This window comes from Gossypium hirsutum, chromosome A04 (assembly GCF_007990345.1).
Source record: "Gossypium hirsutum isolate 1008001.06 chromosome A04, Gossypium_hirsutum_v2.1, whole genome shotgun sequence".
Classification (NCBI taxonomy): Eukaryota; Viridiplantae; Streptophyta; class Magnoliopsida; order Malvales; family Malvaceae; genus Gossypium; species Gossypium hirsutum.
Window position 1 is genome coordinate 79,499,055 of NC_053427.1, and position 16,247 is coordinate 79,515,301.

The following is a 16,247-nucleotide window of genomic DNA, read 5'->3' on the forward strand; positions in this document are numbered from 1 at the left end:
CATACAGTTAAAGATGCCATAACTTGTTAGAATCCGTCTACTTCTCAAACATAATTTCCTGTTTTTTCATTAGAACTGAATTCTGGATAAGCAATCATCGACTAGTATTGTATGCTATTAATCAACGTTCAAATTTGTTGGCATATATATTTCAAAAGATATTGTACTATGCTAGTTTCATATGTCATAAAGAAACAATAATTCAGGCATGCAGTATAGTTGAGGTGTTGGCTCAAGAAACACAATTATATTTATAAGAACATATTTTGCCTCTCTACAATCCACTTGGCATTTGTCCCTTAATATTTGTAAATGAATGGTGTGTGAAATAGGCATAACACTTTGATCTGAAGTGGTATGTAAAGGACTGATTTTAAGGGATATGAATCCTTCTCTTTCTTGCAATTCTATAAGGGCTAACTAAAATTAATTTCGATTTTTCTCTGTTTTAATTCCCCCCCCCCCCAACCCCCAAGGATTACAATCAAACAAAAAGTTGTAAAAGAAATACCTACTCGAATTGGTTTCCAATCTAGAATCATATTCTTCATTCCTTGCCCAAATGAAAGAATATCCCATGTCTACAAACAACTCAACTAGGTTCCTCACAACGAAGGAATTGAACAAATTTTGATCTGAATTCTGGAGGAATACGAGCAGGACGATAATTTTTGTCAAGCCATACAGCTGTGGCCTTTGCCTCCAGAATAGGCTGCACATCAAATCATCAGGTTACTAACAAAAACGCCAAATCCTTGACTTGAAGAAGAAGAGTTGCAGGTTCGATAATAACAAACCACTTCATTTGGAATCTTAAAGATGAAATGCTCAAAGTACAGGCGAGCCCCTGAGGAGTTGGAAACCCTCACCTTAACAACAAATTTGTCTCCACTCTGGTTTCCAGAATGTATATGAGAAGTAGACATAAGTAAGATTATTGAAGGGCTCAGTTCACAGTGAGAAAAGCTAATCATGCTATAAAAAGTTGCAGCAGACATGCTGAACTGGCACAAGCTAACATTTCTAACGAAGTTTGCTGAGTTCAATTCTAGAATGATGCAAACATAACTGCATGTATGATATACCAACCTCCCCAAATTCAAATCCAATTTTAGTACTGTGTAAAGCATTTAGTTTCTAATCTTTTTAATAAAACTTACTTAACACTTTCAGAAAAGCAGTTCTGCATATCCTAGCACTGCATTTAGTTAAGTGTACAGAAGAGTCTTAAGTAGATTGTATAGAAGATTATTAGATTGAACTATTTAATTTCTATAGCTGCTGGAAAAGAATTTAGAAGGACTCGTACTCTTATAGAACCCCAGCTAACATATCAATTGCTTTAGACTTAGAAGTATTATTAAGCTCTACCTTGCGCTTTTAAACTAAAGAAATTAAGAAACAAGAAATTCAAAAGATAGCAAGAACTTTCATCTCTTTTCACATAAGTTGTTAAACAATCAGGTAAATTGATTAAAGAAAGTGGCCTACCCTTAAAGGTCCAAGAAATTTGAGCGACAACTCTGACAGTGCTAACGAATCACCGGCGCGGGCAACTTCATCACAGCTGATACCAATACTTTCAAGTAGTTCATGGCGACCTAATTATCCAAGCAAGAGTATGGGTTTGAATCAACAAAATATGATAAATATATATATACAAATATAGCAATGAGAACACAATGAACATGCAAGATCTGAATCAACTGTCAGGGTAAACTGCAAGGAAAGCATCACTGTCTGAACCTCTATCATCCACTTCATCATCTGCGACTGCCAACGGCATAATTCCAGCAGCATGAAGTCCTTTTTCATTATAGTTTTAGACATGAAAGAGAACAAACCATTCAAAATAAAACCTCTCCCTGGTGATCCTAGACTCAATTCATGGACCTCCACCATTAGAAGTCCCAGCATTTTAGAAGGTTTTTGTTTCATAAATCAATTGGATGTGAATTACAGAGATCATAATTTATACTTCAGCAACTAGAGCAGTTAATGATCAAGTGCAGACTTCAATAAATAGAAATGCTAAAATGCATAGTCTGCCCTCTGAGTCTGACCTATATAGGAATTGAACAGTGAGACCAAAAAGCTGAAATTTAAGGCATTCAACCAAGTAATAGTTCGTAATAGAATTAAATAGACCAGAAACTAAACTCTAAGGTTATGTTCAAATTCTAGCCAAAAAAGAAAGAAAACTCACATCAATGTTTGAGGGCTCAAGGCACCTCTAATGAGCTACAAGATTAAATTAAGCAATGATAAACAAATAGAAAATAAATAAAAGAACCAAACAATTTGTGACTCACCGTGTTGACAATAACTTGCATAAACAGCATTATTAACAACTCCATACTGATCCAGTTCGTAGTCACGGACTTTGAGCTCAACCTCATGGAACGAAGTCATTCTGCAATTAGGACAACCAATAAATTTTGTTCACTTCTTCCTTTTAGCACCCACCTTCCCCAATTTTAGAGAATGAACACAAATTGATGAAAAATTTATTCCTTTCAGTTCGAAGTGGTGCAAATGTGCTACTTCCGATTCTGGCTTTTTCTAATCCTTATCAAATACACAATATCCATAAGTATTCTGAACATAGATTACTTCAAATCTTCTCGATTTTATTGTAGTTAAGGAAATTAACCAAAAGCAAATTAATGAAACTGGAAAGTACCCTTGACCGCCTTTGAGATCAAAAAGTGCTTCGACAGTGAAGCTCCTTGAGGTGGAAAGCGTAGGGACACGCAGCGGCATCAATAGCGGAGAGATTGGAAAGGATGAAGATGGACGGTGAAGATTGAGAAAAGTAGCATTTGGACGAGGGGAAGGCAAGGCGGCGTGCGCCGGGAAAACCGAAGCCTGGAGCATCTGGTTGGATCTTGCTGCAAGGTTGCCCAAGAAAGTCTAATGATTTGAAGGTTTCTCACTATTGATGGGCGAGAGTTCCCAGGCACGCTGCTTAACGAACACTGTCCTTTCGGCGAATAGGCTGTAAATAAATTTGCGTAGGCCGAATTATTCATTAAAAAGTGGGTTTCGGTAAACAATATTTTGAAGATGGGTTTAAGTATTAATAAATTGACTTGGTATTTGGATGATGTGTAAGACACATCTCAAAGAGAGTAAATTCGAATAGAGATTATATTTTTTTTAGAAAAAAAAATCAACCCATATAAAGGTATTGTTCTTGAATTGTAAAATCATTTACACTGAATTTGGTGGATCCACAAATAACAATAAAATTGGCATATCATTATTCATGTACTTAGTCATTTGATCAGCAGTCGCATTCTGAGATCTTGAAATATGACTAAGTCTTTTCTTTCAATTTTGTCTCAAAAGGTAATTGATTAAACATAAGTCCACCAAACTACTATTGGCAGCTCCACCAATTAGCAAGGTCTCCACTAGAAGTGCATTATCGCATTCAAGGTCTAATTGCGTGAATCATTTATCACATGTTATGCGTAGTCCTTCAAGCATGGCTTACGCTTCAACTTGAAAAATTATTTTCTTGTCAACTACCATTGAAAACCCACACAACCATCTCACATCAACATCTCTAAACACACCTCCCACCGAAGCACTAGTTCTATTGGACGACACTACTCCATCCGTGTTGAGTTTAATCCACCCTTTCTCCGATGGTGACCATCATAAAAGTCAACACCATAGGATTAGGTTTGAAGTATATTTTGCATAACTCTTCTCCCAAATAATACATGTATCTACAAGTTCTTGTACATAGTTATTACTATTAGCAAAAACATAAAGATTACGATTCTTCTATAACAACCAATATAACAAGGAGAAAAGGGAATACCATTCAAACTTCTCAGACCTCTAACTCCTTGAATTCATTAAGTTTCATAACAACCATTAACCAAGCAACAAGGAAAAGAATGCACTCTGAGCATGTTTTGGCACCACAGACTGCCATACCGCTCTTCAGAAAGTACAATCCCTAACAGCATGGAGTTCTGACTCTAACACCTCACCACATCTAGGACAGTGTCCCTCATTAGTCATGTGTCTCCTTTCTTATTCACCATTTGTCAACAGCCTATCTTTCCAAAAAGCCCAGAGAAAGACACGCACTCTTTGAGGTGCCTTAGATTTCCATATTAGCTTTCAACAGTTAGAGAATTCGCTAAGAACAAGTTGGTGCATATTCCTATACGTTCAACACTTGAAAAGTTGTCTTTAGTCATCCATTTCCAAGATAACCTATCCGGTCCTACATCAACGAATGGTAGAACCATAGTTGCAAATAAGCTTAACGACACTATCAGGAAGTAAATTGTGTAATCGGGACAAATCCCACCCCTACTATTATTCACCAAGTCACAGAAACGTAACGTATCATCTAGCTAGCCAAACCATATGTAAAAATCCCTAAGTTGACCAACTTGATGAACCCACAAACCATTCCAGAAGTTAGTAAGTCAACTATCCTCTAAAGACCAGAACACACATCTGACCATACCTTCATCAAAGATATCCAAATAAAAGAGCAATTACTCCTTGCTATGGACCCTGTCAACACCCCTTATACATTATACTTGTTTCTCAATAATTTCACCCACAAAGCTTCTATATTAGTGAGAATTTAAAACCCCAACTTCAATAAGAAAATTATGTTCTGATCAGCTAGGCTTCTAAGCCTAAGACCTCTGGAATTGAAAGGTCAACAACATTTCCCCCAAAACACTAATGTTGGTTTCTTGGACTCCAATGTCATTCCCCATATGAAATTACTAGCTTCCCCATATGAAATTACTAGCTAACTTTTCAATTTCACTGCATATAGAAATAGGAATACGAACTGTACTCATGAAATAGTTAGGAATAACAAGAAATACTAATCTTACCAACGTAATTCTTCTAGCCAAAGATAGCTTCTTTGCTTCCTACCCTTTCAACTTACTCCGAACTTTACTAACCACGAAATCAAATGTACTAGTCATATCTCTTTTGTGAAGCAGTGGCATGCCAAGATAATTACAAAGATCATCACGAAACTAATTTCATCAACATGCCTTAGATTGGTGCTGACAGTGTGAAAAGAGAAAACTATATAATAGTGATTTTAACAGCCAAGTGACTTCAATGAAAACTTTTGAATAGTTCAATAACCATTGTATAACTTTTTGAAGTTAAGTGACCAAAATATAAGCTTACTAATAATTTTGTGGCTTTTGATGTAATTTACCCTTAATTTTAACTATAGTTGTTCCTAATAATTCTACACTAGTTCAAAATTTAGCATTTTTTTCTCATTACATTTTTTATTAATTTAAAGTTTTAATTCAATTGATAATAGTTGATGTGGCGTTGTATAGCTGATTTAAGTAAATATGTTGGAAAAAAACATTTGAAAAACTACGTTGATTTTCAAAAAAAATTATTGTTTTATGCTGTTTTTGAATATAGAAAGGAAAATACATCATACAGGGCGTGTTTTCACTTAGCTAAAATTTGTTCTTTTTTTTTATTTTCTTGCGGTTGGAAACTAGAAGTTTGTACATTTATTTTTGTTCGTGTTTGAGATAGACATGGTTATAGTTTTAAGAAATGTTTGAATTTACGATGGAGTTGGGTGACCTATAAATTTCATATGCATGTGAGAATGGAGCCATCACCCAAGAACTCAAATTGCGTTGCAACTCAAGGTCCTAGTTGATAGTAATTATAGGTATCAGGTTGAATTGTAACTAGAGCTTTAAGTTTACAAAGGCTATGTTGTCAAGGGATGGAGCATAAATGGGGTCATAGTTGACAATGGTTATACGAGCACGACAACGAGTTCTTCTCATCAGAAGAGGATGTTTTATAAAACTCAAACATAAACACGAGGAAGAAAAACGCAGTGGTGTTTCAATATAACCAAGTAATACATCTTATCCATCACCATTGAAGGCGATGACCCCATTATTATAACCTGTGAAAGAATTGGGATGTAATAGGTTATACTAAAGATCACCACCATTAGTGTAGATGGACAACACAAATTACTTAATTATACTGAAAGGCCCTTTACATTTTTCTTCCTCTCGCTTATGTATGAATTTTATAAAGCATGCTCCTCCGATGAGGAAAAACTCATTGTGGTGCCCGCATTAGCACCGTCAACTACAACCCCAGTTATGCTCTATCCTTTAACAACATAACCTTTGTAAACTTGAAGCCTTAGTTACATTTCAACCTGAAACAGTATAATCACCGCCAACCTAGACCTTGAGTTGCAAAGTGATCATGACTTCTCAAGTGATGGCTTCATACTCACACGACAAGTGAAATTTGTAGGTTACTTAGCTCCACAACATCACCATGAATCCAAACACAACTTAAAACTATGGCTATGTCTCACGCAAAATGAAAGACAAATAAATATTTAAACCTGAAAATTCAACACGCAAGAAAAAAATGATTTAAAGGATACTGAGATATAGTAAGTATAGGATAGGAACGTGCATTTATATAGGGGATGGGGCGAGGTAAAAAGGGAAAAAAATTATCCCGGGAATCTTTGTTTGCAATGTATGAAATTTATCCTGGGAATCCAGGTTTACAGGGATTCAGAAGCAGAAGTAATCAAGTTGGCCTGGGGTTTGAAATGGATAGAGAGAAAATGCTCCATGTAATGGGCGTTTTCATCTAACTTATGGTTAGAAAACGCGTCTTGCAAGAAGTGTTTTCATCTAAAATGCAAATGAAAATGCCACTTGCAAGGGGCATTTTCTCTCTAGGTGTTTCAACCATCAAACTTAATTGCTTCTGAGCCTCTTCAACTCGAGATTCCCAAGATAAATTTCATGATTCTCGAAAAACACCGCTGCAGGGGAGTGTTTTCTCCCATAAAAATTTCATGTGCATGGAGGTAAGAGCTCTATAGAAAGAACTCAACGCAATAGATTTTCCATACTGACCATTGAAGTAGATTGTTGATCTGAATAATACTTGGCATTAGGAGTAATCGGCATTGTCGTGAAAACTTGAATTTCGTTCCTACATTGTTGTTGAAGCAGAGGTAATTTGTTAAAGTACGTGTAGGTTTAGGGTTTTAGGTGATGATAACTATATTTTTTATTATTTTCTCAGTTTCAAATATATGGAACAGTCTATTTAATTGAAGACGAATAGACGAGTCAGAGATGTTATCCATTACAACTGTCAAATTTGTGAGACTGAAATTGGCCCTATTTTTGTATTAGCACAATCTGAATATCTGATATTCAACTAGAGCGTAACGTTAAAAGAGTTTAGGACAAGGATTAGGTGTAAAGTGTGGATCCGAAGAAGAATTTTGAGCCTTAAATGTAAATATCTTTTGTCATTGGACCCCACTAGATATGTCATTTTTTAGATCGCTAGGGACAATGATTTGGAGTAGGTGGTTGAATCTCATTGCTTAAGTGGGAATGTTGTACTAGAGTTATATTTCGACTTTGTAGAAGAGGACGAAAGTGGCTCGAGCTCGATTACACCGTGCCTGTCAAATTCCACGCTAGATCAAGAAGTTGAAAGTCCCATGCCAAATCATCAACACGCACAAAACTAATATCTCTAAAAATTATTATCGACCCAACATAGTTTAGGATCATAGAAACCAATAAGCGTAGTAACTAAAGAATTTTGCCAATAATTTTTTACAACAACTCCGAAAGAATTTGGGGATGACTGAGATGTTTTCTTAACTAACCTAAGAAGGCGTGTTGTGTTGCAACCTAATGTATGCATAATTTCCAACACGGGCACCAGAATACAGACTGCATTCGATCAACGTTCAAGCCTATGGGATCCTGCACACCATAGGTATTGTTTGTGTCATATAAGGTCTAACTACATAGGCCGATACCATAAAGATGCGGAGTGTCGACATGTTATTAACATAGGTATGTTGTACATAGAATTTCTTTCATGTATAACAATTTAACATATACATTTGGGTCACTTTTCTTGAATGCAATATTGATTTTCATCGACAGGGTACAAGCTGCCAACATCGATTCCATGAAACGTTAGAGAGACTACAGGTTGTAAATCGACTGGGTGCAGAGTACCTCAATGGGATACCGAAAGAGTAGTAGGTATAATCGTATGATGCAGGACTATAATACAAACACATGACCATAAACCTAGTGGAATTAATTCTGTATTGAAGGGGATGACATCATTTACCGGTAACCTCGGTGGTCAATGAAACATATTTCTGATTGGCAGCCTTGCTCCCAAAGCGGGCTGAAACATACGCGAGTCAGTGTTGAAAGATATTGGGGAAAATGTAGAAATCACGAACTCAATGACATAAGTGTGTCACTCGTGACCAAATCTAGTATTCTAGGTTAAGCAGCCTTATGGACCCGAACGAGGAGTTATTAATGGAGGGTACTGCGTAAACTTGATATAAATGATCTACGACTATGGGAGATTTCAAACACTTCGTTATCTACATGTGGATTGCATGACTTACGTTGACTAAGTTTACAAACTTGAATGCACGTATAATGTTTGAAAATCTGAATTTCCACCTGTCCCGGGTAAACCTGTTCATTGGTCAAGTTACTCACTTAGGCCTAAAAGCCTGTCCAAAATTTAGAAGGGTTTGAGAAAAATATTATGCCCAAAAATGGGCTCAAGCAAAAGAATTAGGGTCGTTTAAAATATGGGTTGGGCTTGGGCTTGAATATTCAAGGTCCAAGCCTAGCCCGACCCAACCTAACCCATTTTTAAGTTTAAAATACTTTATATTATATTATTTTTATATATTATGTAATTTAGAACACATTAAAAAGATAAACCTATACTAAATATATAATACTATTCTAATATAAATGTAATATAGTGTTAAGATGACAATATAAAATTTTTCCATAAATAAAAAATGTATAAAATTATTAAATATTAAAATGATATAACATAAATATTTTAAAAAAATTAAAAATAATATGGGCAGACCTAAAATGGGCTTGGGTTAGTCTTTTACAAATATGGGTGGGTTTGAGCAAAATTTTAGGCACATATTTCTGGTCAGGCCGGGCTTGGACAAACATAAAGTATATTAATATAATGCTTAGGCTCGGTCCGAACTCGACCCATGACCACTTCTAGTCCGGGGTGAAAAGATGTGGCCGTCTACCTTGCACGCTCTATTCGAGTTGGGACCCGCTAAGAACTCACAGCGCAAGTCGAAATGTCAGCCGAACTCAACTCAAATATGAGACAATATGGATATTTAGGAGCGAGGAGACACAATAAGATTATGCAGTTACTGTAGGAACCCAGGGCATATGAAGCCAACATGTCCACACAACCTAGGAGCATAGAGGAGAAGAGCTAATTAAAGCACTAAATCATGTAGTGAAAACATTAACTTATTCGTTTATTCATTAATTTTTTCTGTAAAGTTTAATATTATTGAAGTAAGATATAATACAATACATAAGCTAAAGTTTTAATCTTTTTTCAAACCTTTTGAGCAACTCTTTGCTTTATCAAAATATTTTACTTAACAAATGGATGGAGAAAAACTTAAATGAAAAAGTAACATAAATAATTGTAAATTTTAAACTCACAATATATGGTACAAAGGAAACCAATTTAATAGATTTGTTTCGTATATTGTAAATAAGTGTACTTTGGGATGTAAAACAAAGTATACAATTTGGGAAAATTACGAATAACATAACCATCGGTATGTTGAATGTGTGCCACAACTCGATGGGCGTCGGGCACGCCTAGGGTTTCGTCACACTATTTGGGTTGGCGGCTCCTCCTCGACTTCATTTTCATCTTCACGTTCACGTTGGGGCTAGCTGTTAAAATCCTTTTAGCCGTTGGAAAAGTTACTATTAAAATAGTAAAGAAAATGTGCCCTGTAAGACGTATTTTTCTTTCTCTATCCAAAAACAACGTAAATCGGTAAAATTTAAAGTTTTCAACCTACTTTCTCAAATGTTTTTTTTCAGCATATGTATAAAAATTAGCCGGCGTTTTACTTACATGATTAATCGAAAAATTAATCAGTGAGTTTGATTCTTTTTAGAACTAAAGTAACTTTTTGGGTAAAGAACACAAATAGTCACCTAATTATTCAGTTTGTTTTATTTTAGTCACCCAACTATTTTTTTTGTCACTCAAGTTTCTAAATTAAATATTTTAGTCACTCTTCCGTTAATTATCTAACTGAAGTCTAACGTGGGCTTTGTTCTATTGGTCTAGTAATAAATTTAGCCTTCCAATGTTATACAATTGATGTGCACAAAACTAACTAAAATTTCAACAAAGACAAGTGCACCTATCAATTAATAGTATATCTACAGTGAGCACATATATCATTCCCACAAAGACTAAAAGTACTAGTAATTATCGTCTTTCTATTATTTAACCGAAAAACTAGAATGAATGATTAAAAAATAAAATTAACTAATTAAATTAACTAAAGAACAAGAAAAAATTAGGAAAATAATCGAGAAAATAATCAAGAAGCGAAACAATACCCAAAAGAGAATTCACCTAGACTTCATCTGTCATTATCAATCTGAATTAAACAATTTCTTCACTTAGTTTCTTTATCCGTGGAAATTTCTAAATTATGCTAATATCTCTTTCGAGAGTAAGAGCAACTGACTCTAGGTTGATTAATTGAAATTTCATTCTAATTGAAACCCCTATTGTCGATTAACTTGATCTATGGATCCCCCTATTAGATTTAACTCTAATTCGGTAGATTTATGTCGTCCTATTTCTAAGATTGCAAGCAACTCCACTCAATTATGTTAGATCTACTCTTAAACAAGAATTTTTCCTCTTCTACTCAAGCACATCAAACATGGATTAATAGTCTGAAAATATTAAACAAAGAATTAAGCACACAAAATTGAAAACAATACCCAAATATTTTTTGTGTAAAACAGAAATTAAAAGACAAAGTTCATCATAGGATTCATCTCCCGTAGGTATTTAGAAGATTAGTTCATAATCACAAATAAAAACATCTCAAAGACAGTATAACCTTAAGAAACAAGAAAACCCATAATAAACTTCAAAGAAATCAAAAGGAGATCTTTAATCTTGATGGAAATCTACTTCAGAGTCGGCTTCAATGGTGTTTTTTCAAGTTGTCTTCTTAACTGTTCTCTGACGGCTTGCTCCCTCTTCTTATATTTGGTATATATAAGTCTTATAATGCCTGAAAAACCTAAAAATTGTATATTTCTGCGTTTTCAGAGTACAGTTTGCAAAATCCACACGATCTAGCACATGACTGTGTGGCTCACATGGCCGTATGTCTAGCCTGTGTGGAATGGCTCAGCCTGTACGGTTCCTAAAACTTACTCTGATTTTTCGATTTCCGCTTATTTATCGCTCCTTTTGCGCCCAAATGCTCTTCTAAGAATAGAAACATGAATTTAGATGATTAGGAAAATAAAATTCACTGTTTTAAATCGAATAATCATCCAAAAACGCATTAAGAATGAGGCTAAAACATGTTACTTTTTAGCATTTATCGACAATCTACCAATTTGATCCTAAATCTAAAAAATTCAAAAAATTCGACCCTTAATTTTTACAAGATTGTTCATTGTAGTCCTAATTATTAAAAAATAATTAGAAAATCTTAAAATTTTGAAAAATTAAATATAAAAATAAGGTTAAGATTTTTGTACTCAAAGAGACTTTCAGCAGTATCTTCCACTTTGTTTGTTTTCTTTCATTCAATTGATGATGTTGAAAATATCAAATGTTATGTCCTTCACCAACAATATCTCTCTAATTCTTGAGTTAGAAATGATAAAGACACAAGAACACTAGAACTTGAAAACTAGTATTATCTTTATAGCAAAGAGTAAAGTTGTCGGAGTTGGTGTCATCAATCCAACCATTTGTCTGGGTTCATAAATTTGTTAATTTTTAGTTTTTCTTTTTCTAGGTTGTAACTAGGCATTTAAGATTAAGAATGTAGTAGCCCAAAATTGACCGGGCTGAAAACAGAATAAAAGAATTAAATAAATATTTATTTATTTAAAATGTCCATTTAAAAGTCCATAAATAACCAGCCCAATAGACCCATTACACCTAGCAGCCCATTTACAATCAAATACCTAAAACCCCACTAAACTAACCCATTAACTTGTAAACCACCTAAAACCCGGTTACACCCAAGCCCAAATACCCAAACAGACCCAGGACTAAAGTGGCCCAACTGGCCCAAATTATTACACCAAGGCAAGAAACCCTAGGGTTTCTGCCTTTCCCTCCTCGAGCCGCCACTGCTTCTGGAAGATTCGGGGAGCGTCTATTCAGTTCCCCAAAATCGAGACGGCCATCAATGCTCTGTCTCAGGTCATCAATGCATTGTCACAGACCCTTCAACGCACCACGACCCTTCAGCTTGGCCACCGATCACGCCTCCACCAGTAGGCCGAAATTTCAGCACCGTGTTAGAGCCATTTCCACCGATCGTGCCGAATCATCGTCAACACGAGTCCACGCCAGTAACCACCGTGATTTTCATGGTCACATGAAAGAAATGGAAGGAAATCAAAACAAATAAGATCAGCAGATAGACCCAAATAGATATGGAAAGAAATCTAAGATTTCTTTCCAAAACAGAACAGTTTCCAGGCTATAAAGCCTTCTTCAAACCTGTAAAGGTGGGGGGAACTGACGTTTTTACACAGATAGGCAGAGATTTACACACTTACACACATAGAGATTTTTACACACACACACATAGAAAAACACCAAAGATACACCACAAAGATATTGTACACCAAATATTTTTGCAATAATATACCAGAAAGATTTCACGAGAAACGAAGGTGACCTATTGTTCTCTTTCTACTTTTATTTCATTTTTTTTATTTTATTCAAGCAATCCGCATATAATACATTGAAGAACAGAGGAGAAAGAAGTACCTTTTAGATTAGCCGAGAAAAGCGAAGCTTTTCGGATCCCGACCACCGTGCGTGGCGGAGTTGGTGACGGCGCGTGGGGCTGAGCACGAAGGTCCGATGAACGGAGCAGACCGGCCTAGGGTCGGAGCTCAGAGGACTGGGAAGAATTTCAGAGGTTTTTTTTTCCACAAGGGATTAAAATGATTTTTGAAGCTAAAGTTCGGATTATATAGGAGAGGGATGCGACGTCGTTTTAGAATGACCGTTTAGTGACCAAAACGGTGTCGTTTCAAGGCCCAGAATCCACGCGTTGACCCGTGACTCGGGAAGGATCCGCGTGTTTTTGACAAAAGGGTTATTTGTGCAATTGATCCCTCTACATTTTCAACATTTGCGATTTCATTTTATTGTATTTATAATTTGCCCCTAATATTTTATGCTTGTTTCAATTTAGTCTTAACAGCTTCTTTAAGGTTTATCCCAGGAACGACATCGTTTTAAGGAGGGTTTAATTACCCTATGAGTCCCTCACATTTTGAGCGCATTTCTTTGGGGTCCCTAATTTATTTTATTTTTTTAAATTTTGCCCCATGTAGATTTTTAAAAGTTAAAATTAGCCCTATGTTTTATTTATTTTTATAATTATTTATTTTATTATCTTATATTATATGTTATTTATTGTATATATTATTATATATATTATTATCCTTAACTATTATATTTTATTAATTAATTATTCATATACTATATATATTATTGTAATTTTAAACCTATATACTTCTATATTATATATTATATAATGATTTTATTTACTATGTAAATTATTTATTTTATATATTATTATTATATATTTTGAAATTATTATTAAAATATTATATTATATGTTCATTATATTATTAATTACTTATTTTTTTTATTATGTATTATTTTTTCTAAATTATTTTTTTAAAGTTATGTTATTATATATATTAATTCTTTTGTATTTTTTTTAAATACCAAATGCTAATTTAAAATTATTATTAAGTGTTGTGTTTTTATTTTAGAATTGATATATTTATATATTATTATTATTCTTATATATATTAATGTATTATTATTATCTCTGTATGTATATATAAAGTATCATGCATTATTTTATTCATGAATTTTTGTTGGCATTATATGTTTTATTATCCGTATAAGTGTTTTATTTATTTATCTTTAAATGTATATTACCTATCTTATTTGTATATAATTTCTGTTTTAAAATTTCCCATGCTCCATTTTTAAATGTATGTAGGATTATTATGTTAGCTATATTTTCTACGTATTATTCATGTTTGTATAAAATGCTAGGTTATTTTATAACATATATTGTTATAATAGTTATGCTTTGCAATATGTTAGTGTCGAAACTATTTTTTTCATTTTTTTCCGATTTAAAAATGATGGATCGACTTTTTCGAAAGCGAAAATGGAGTCGCCACCAATCTTTTCTTGTTTAGGTGTGATCGGATCACCTAGAAATTTGGGTTGTTTTAATAAAACATTTTGGTTTACTAAAACAATAATTTTGGTCTACGAAAATAGGCTCGGGAGTCGGTTACATATGAGGAATGATTAGCACCCTCATTACGCCCAAAATTGGTACCAAATCGATTAAATACTAATCTTTTGTCTAAAATTAAAAATGTTTTTGAAATGTGGTTCTTGTTAATAACATTTGAATAACCCGAGTCCTTTGCCAAAAATCTTCTTGTTTTGACGTTCGAAAATTTATAATTCGAAAATAACAAAAGGATGCCCAACTATTTGGTCCAACGAAAAATTGATACCCAGCTCAGTAGGGCACAATTCCTCGAATTTCCAAATATTGACCATTGCCTCACCTTGGAAGATATGAGTGAAATTCCGAAGAGACATTCGATTATTTTGAACAAATGGGAGATTGCAACCCAACACGATAGGGCACTATTCCCCGAATTGCCAAACATCGAACATTTCTTTCATTTTAAAGAGTTTTTAGAAAACGTGAGTGAAATTCCAAAGGGGTCATCGATTGTTTTGAACAAATGAAAAAGCGCAACCCAGCACGATAGGACACAACATTTCAAATCCTCGATACAAGATCATTTTATAATTTCCAAAACTCATGCTTTTGAAATTTCAAAAGGATATTTAGTTATTTAGGCTAAACAAGAAAAATTGAAACCTAGTAAGTTAGGGTACTATTTTCTTGAATTTTCTAAATTCGAAATATTGCCTTATTTTTAATTTGAAAAAAACATGGACGAAATCTCGAGAGAATATTTATTTGGTCAAATAGAAAATCGAAACCCAACACGTTAGGGCACAATTTCTCGAATTACCAAACACGAAATATTACCTCGCTTTGAAATTTTATTTTTTTATTTTTTTTAAAAGGGAGTGATTATGGAAACAAACTTGCAACGTATTTATTCGATTCATTTGAAGCAAAGAAAATGAAATGAATAATTTCAAGCAAATAGGTTGGCAATCTCAATCATAATATAATATGGAAAACATATATCAATAATATATTATACAATTTTTTGAAAAGTACAAACACGAAAATTGAAACATGCCCAATGATAATAATCTTACCACATACACTATTTAACGTTTCTAACTAATGGTTAAATAAAAATCTATTTTAAGAAAAATATTTTAAAAGGTAATAAAAAATGTTAAAACAAATAAACTTGGAATGAACAATTTAAAAATAGCTAAATTATATATATACATAAACAGATAATACATGCAAAAAATTTACAATAGATCGTAAAATAAATAAAAAATAAAAATAAATAATACATAAAATATATAAAGTTTAACATATAAATGAGCTTCAAAATAAGTATTATAAGAGGAAATTTAAAGTTAGTGTTATGCAAAACAATTTAAAAACCAAGATTCAAAAAATGTATATATGTATATAATATATATTATGTGCATAGCAATAGTAATGTGTACCTATATAAAATTTTAAAACGAATAATGTACATATTAACAAGTTGTAACATAGATGAATTATATAAATGCAACCATGTAAGAATATACAAAAGAATATAAGAATGACATACTATATAATATAAATCAATAATTATACAAAATAATTTGAAACAAGATTTACTTACCAACAATTAACAAGATACATAAAGCATAAAACTTAATATAGACATTGTATATAAAAAAAATAGTAATATAGGCAAGTGTTTGAAATAAACAAAGTATAATTTAAAATTGGGGAATAAATGGCATACATAAATAGATTTAAAGGGAAAAATATAAACATGTTTGCAAGGGAATTCAAATAAGTAATTCAATTATATTATGTA

General features: G+C 33.4%; 1 protein-coding gene across 3 annotated transcripts; it reads right to left on the reverse strand.

Moving 5' to 3' along the window:
* Nucleotides 1-227: 227 nt before the first annotated feature.
* On the reverse strand, nt 228-3,051 carry LOC121228182 (acyl-acyl carrier protein thioesterase ATL3, chloroplastic). Of its 3 annotated transcripts, none has more exons than XM_041111445.1 (5): nt 2,684-3,051; nt 2,313-2,413; nt 1,492-1,601; nt 870-893; nt 228-712 (listed from the first exon to the last, which is right to left on the reverse strand). In XM_041111445.1, the coding sequence occupies exons 1-5, from the start codon at nt 2,875-2,877 to the stop codon at nt 593-595; spliced, it is 549 nt and encodes a 182-aa protein (XP_040967379.1). In that variant the 5' UTR covers nt 2,878-3,051; the 3' UTR covers nt 228-592. The 3 variants fall into 3 exon arrangements, with proteins under 3 accessions (XP_040967379.1, XP_040967378.1, XP_040967380.1); XM_041111444.1 differs by having other exon boundaries at nt 798-893; XM_041111446.1 differs by lacking the exon at nt 870-893.
* Between the last annotated feature and the right edge of the window lie 13,196 nt (nt 3,052-16,247).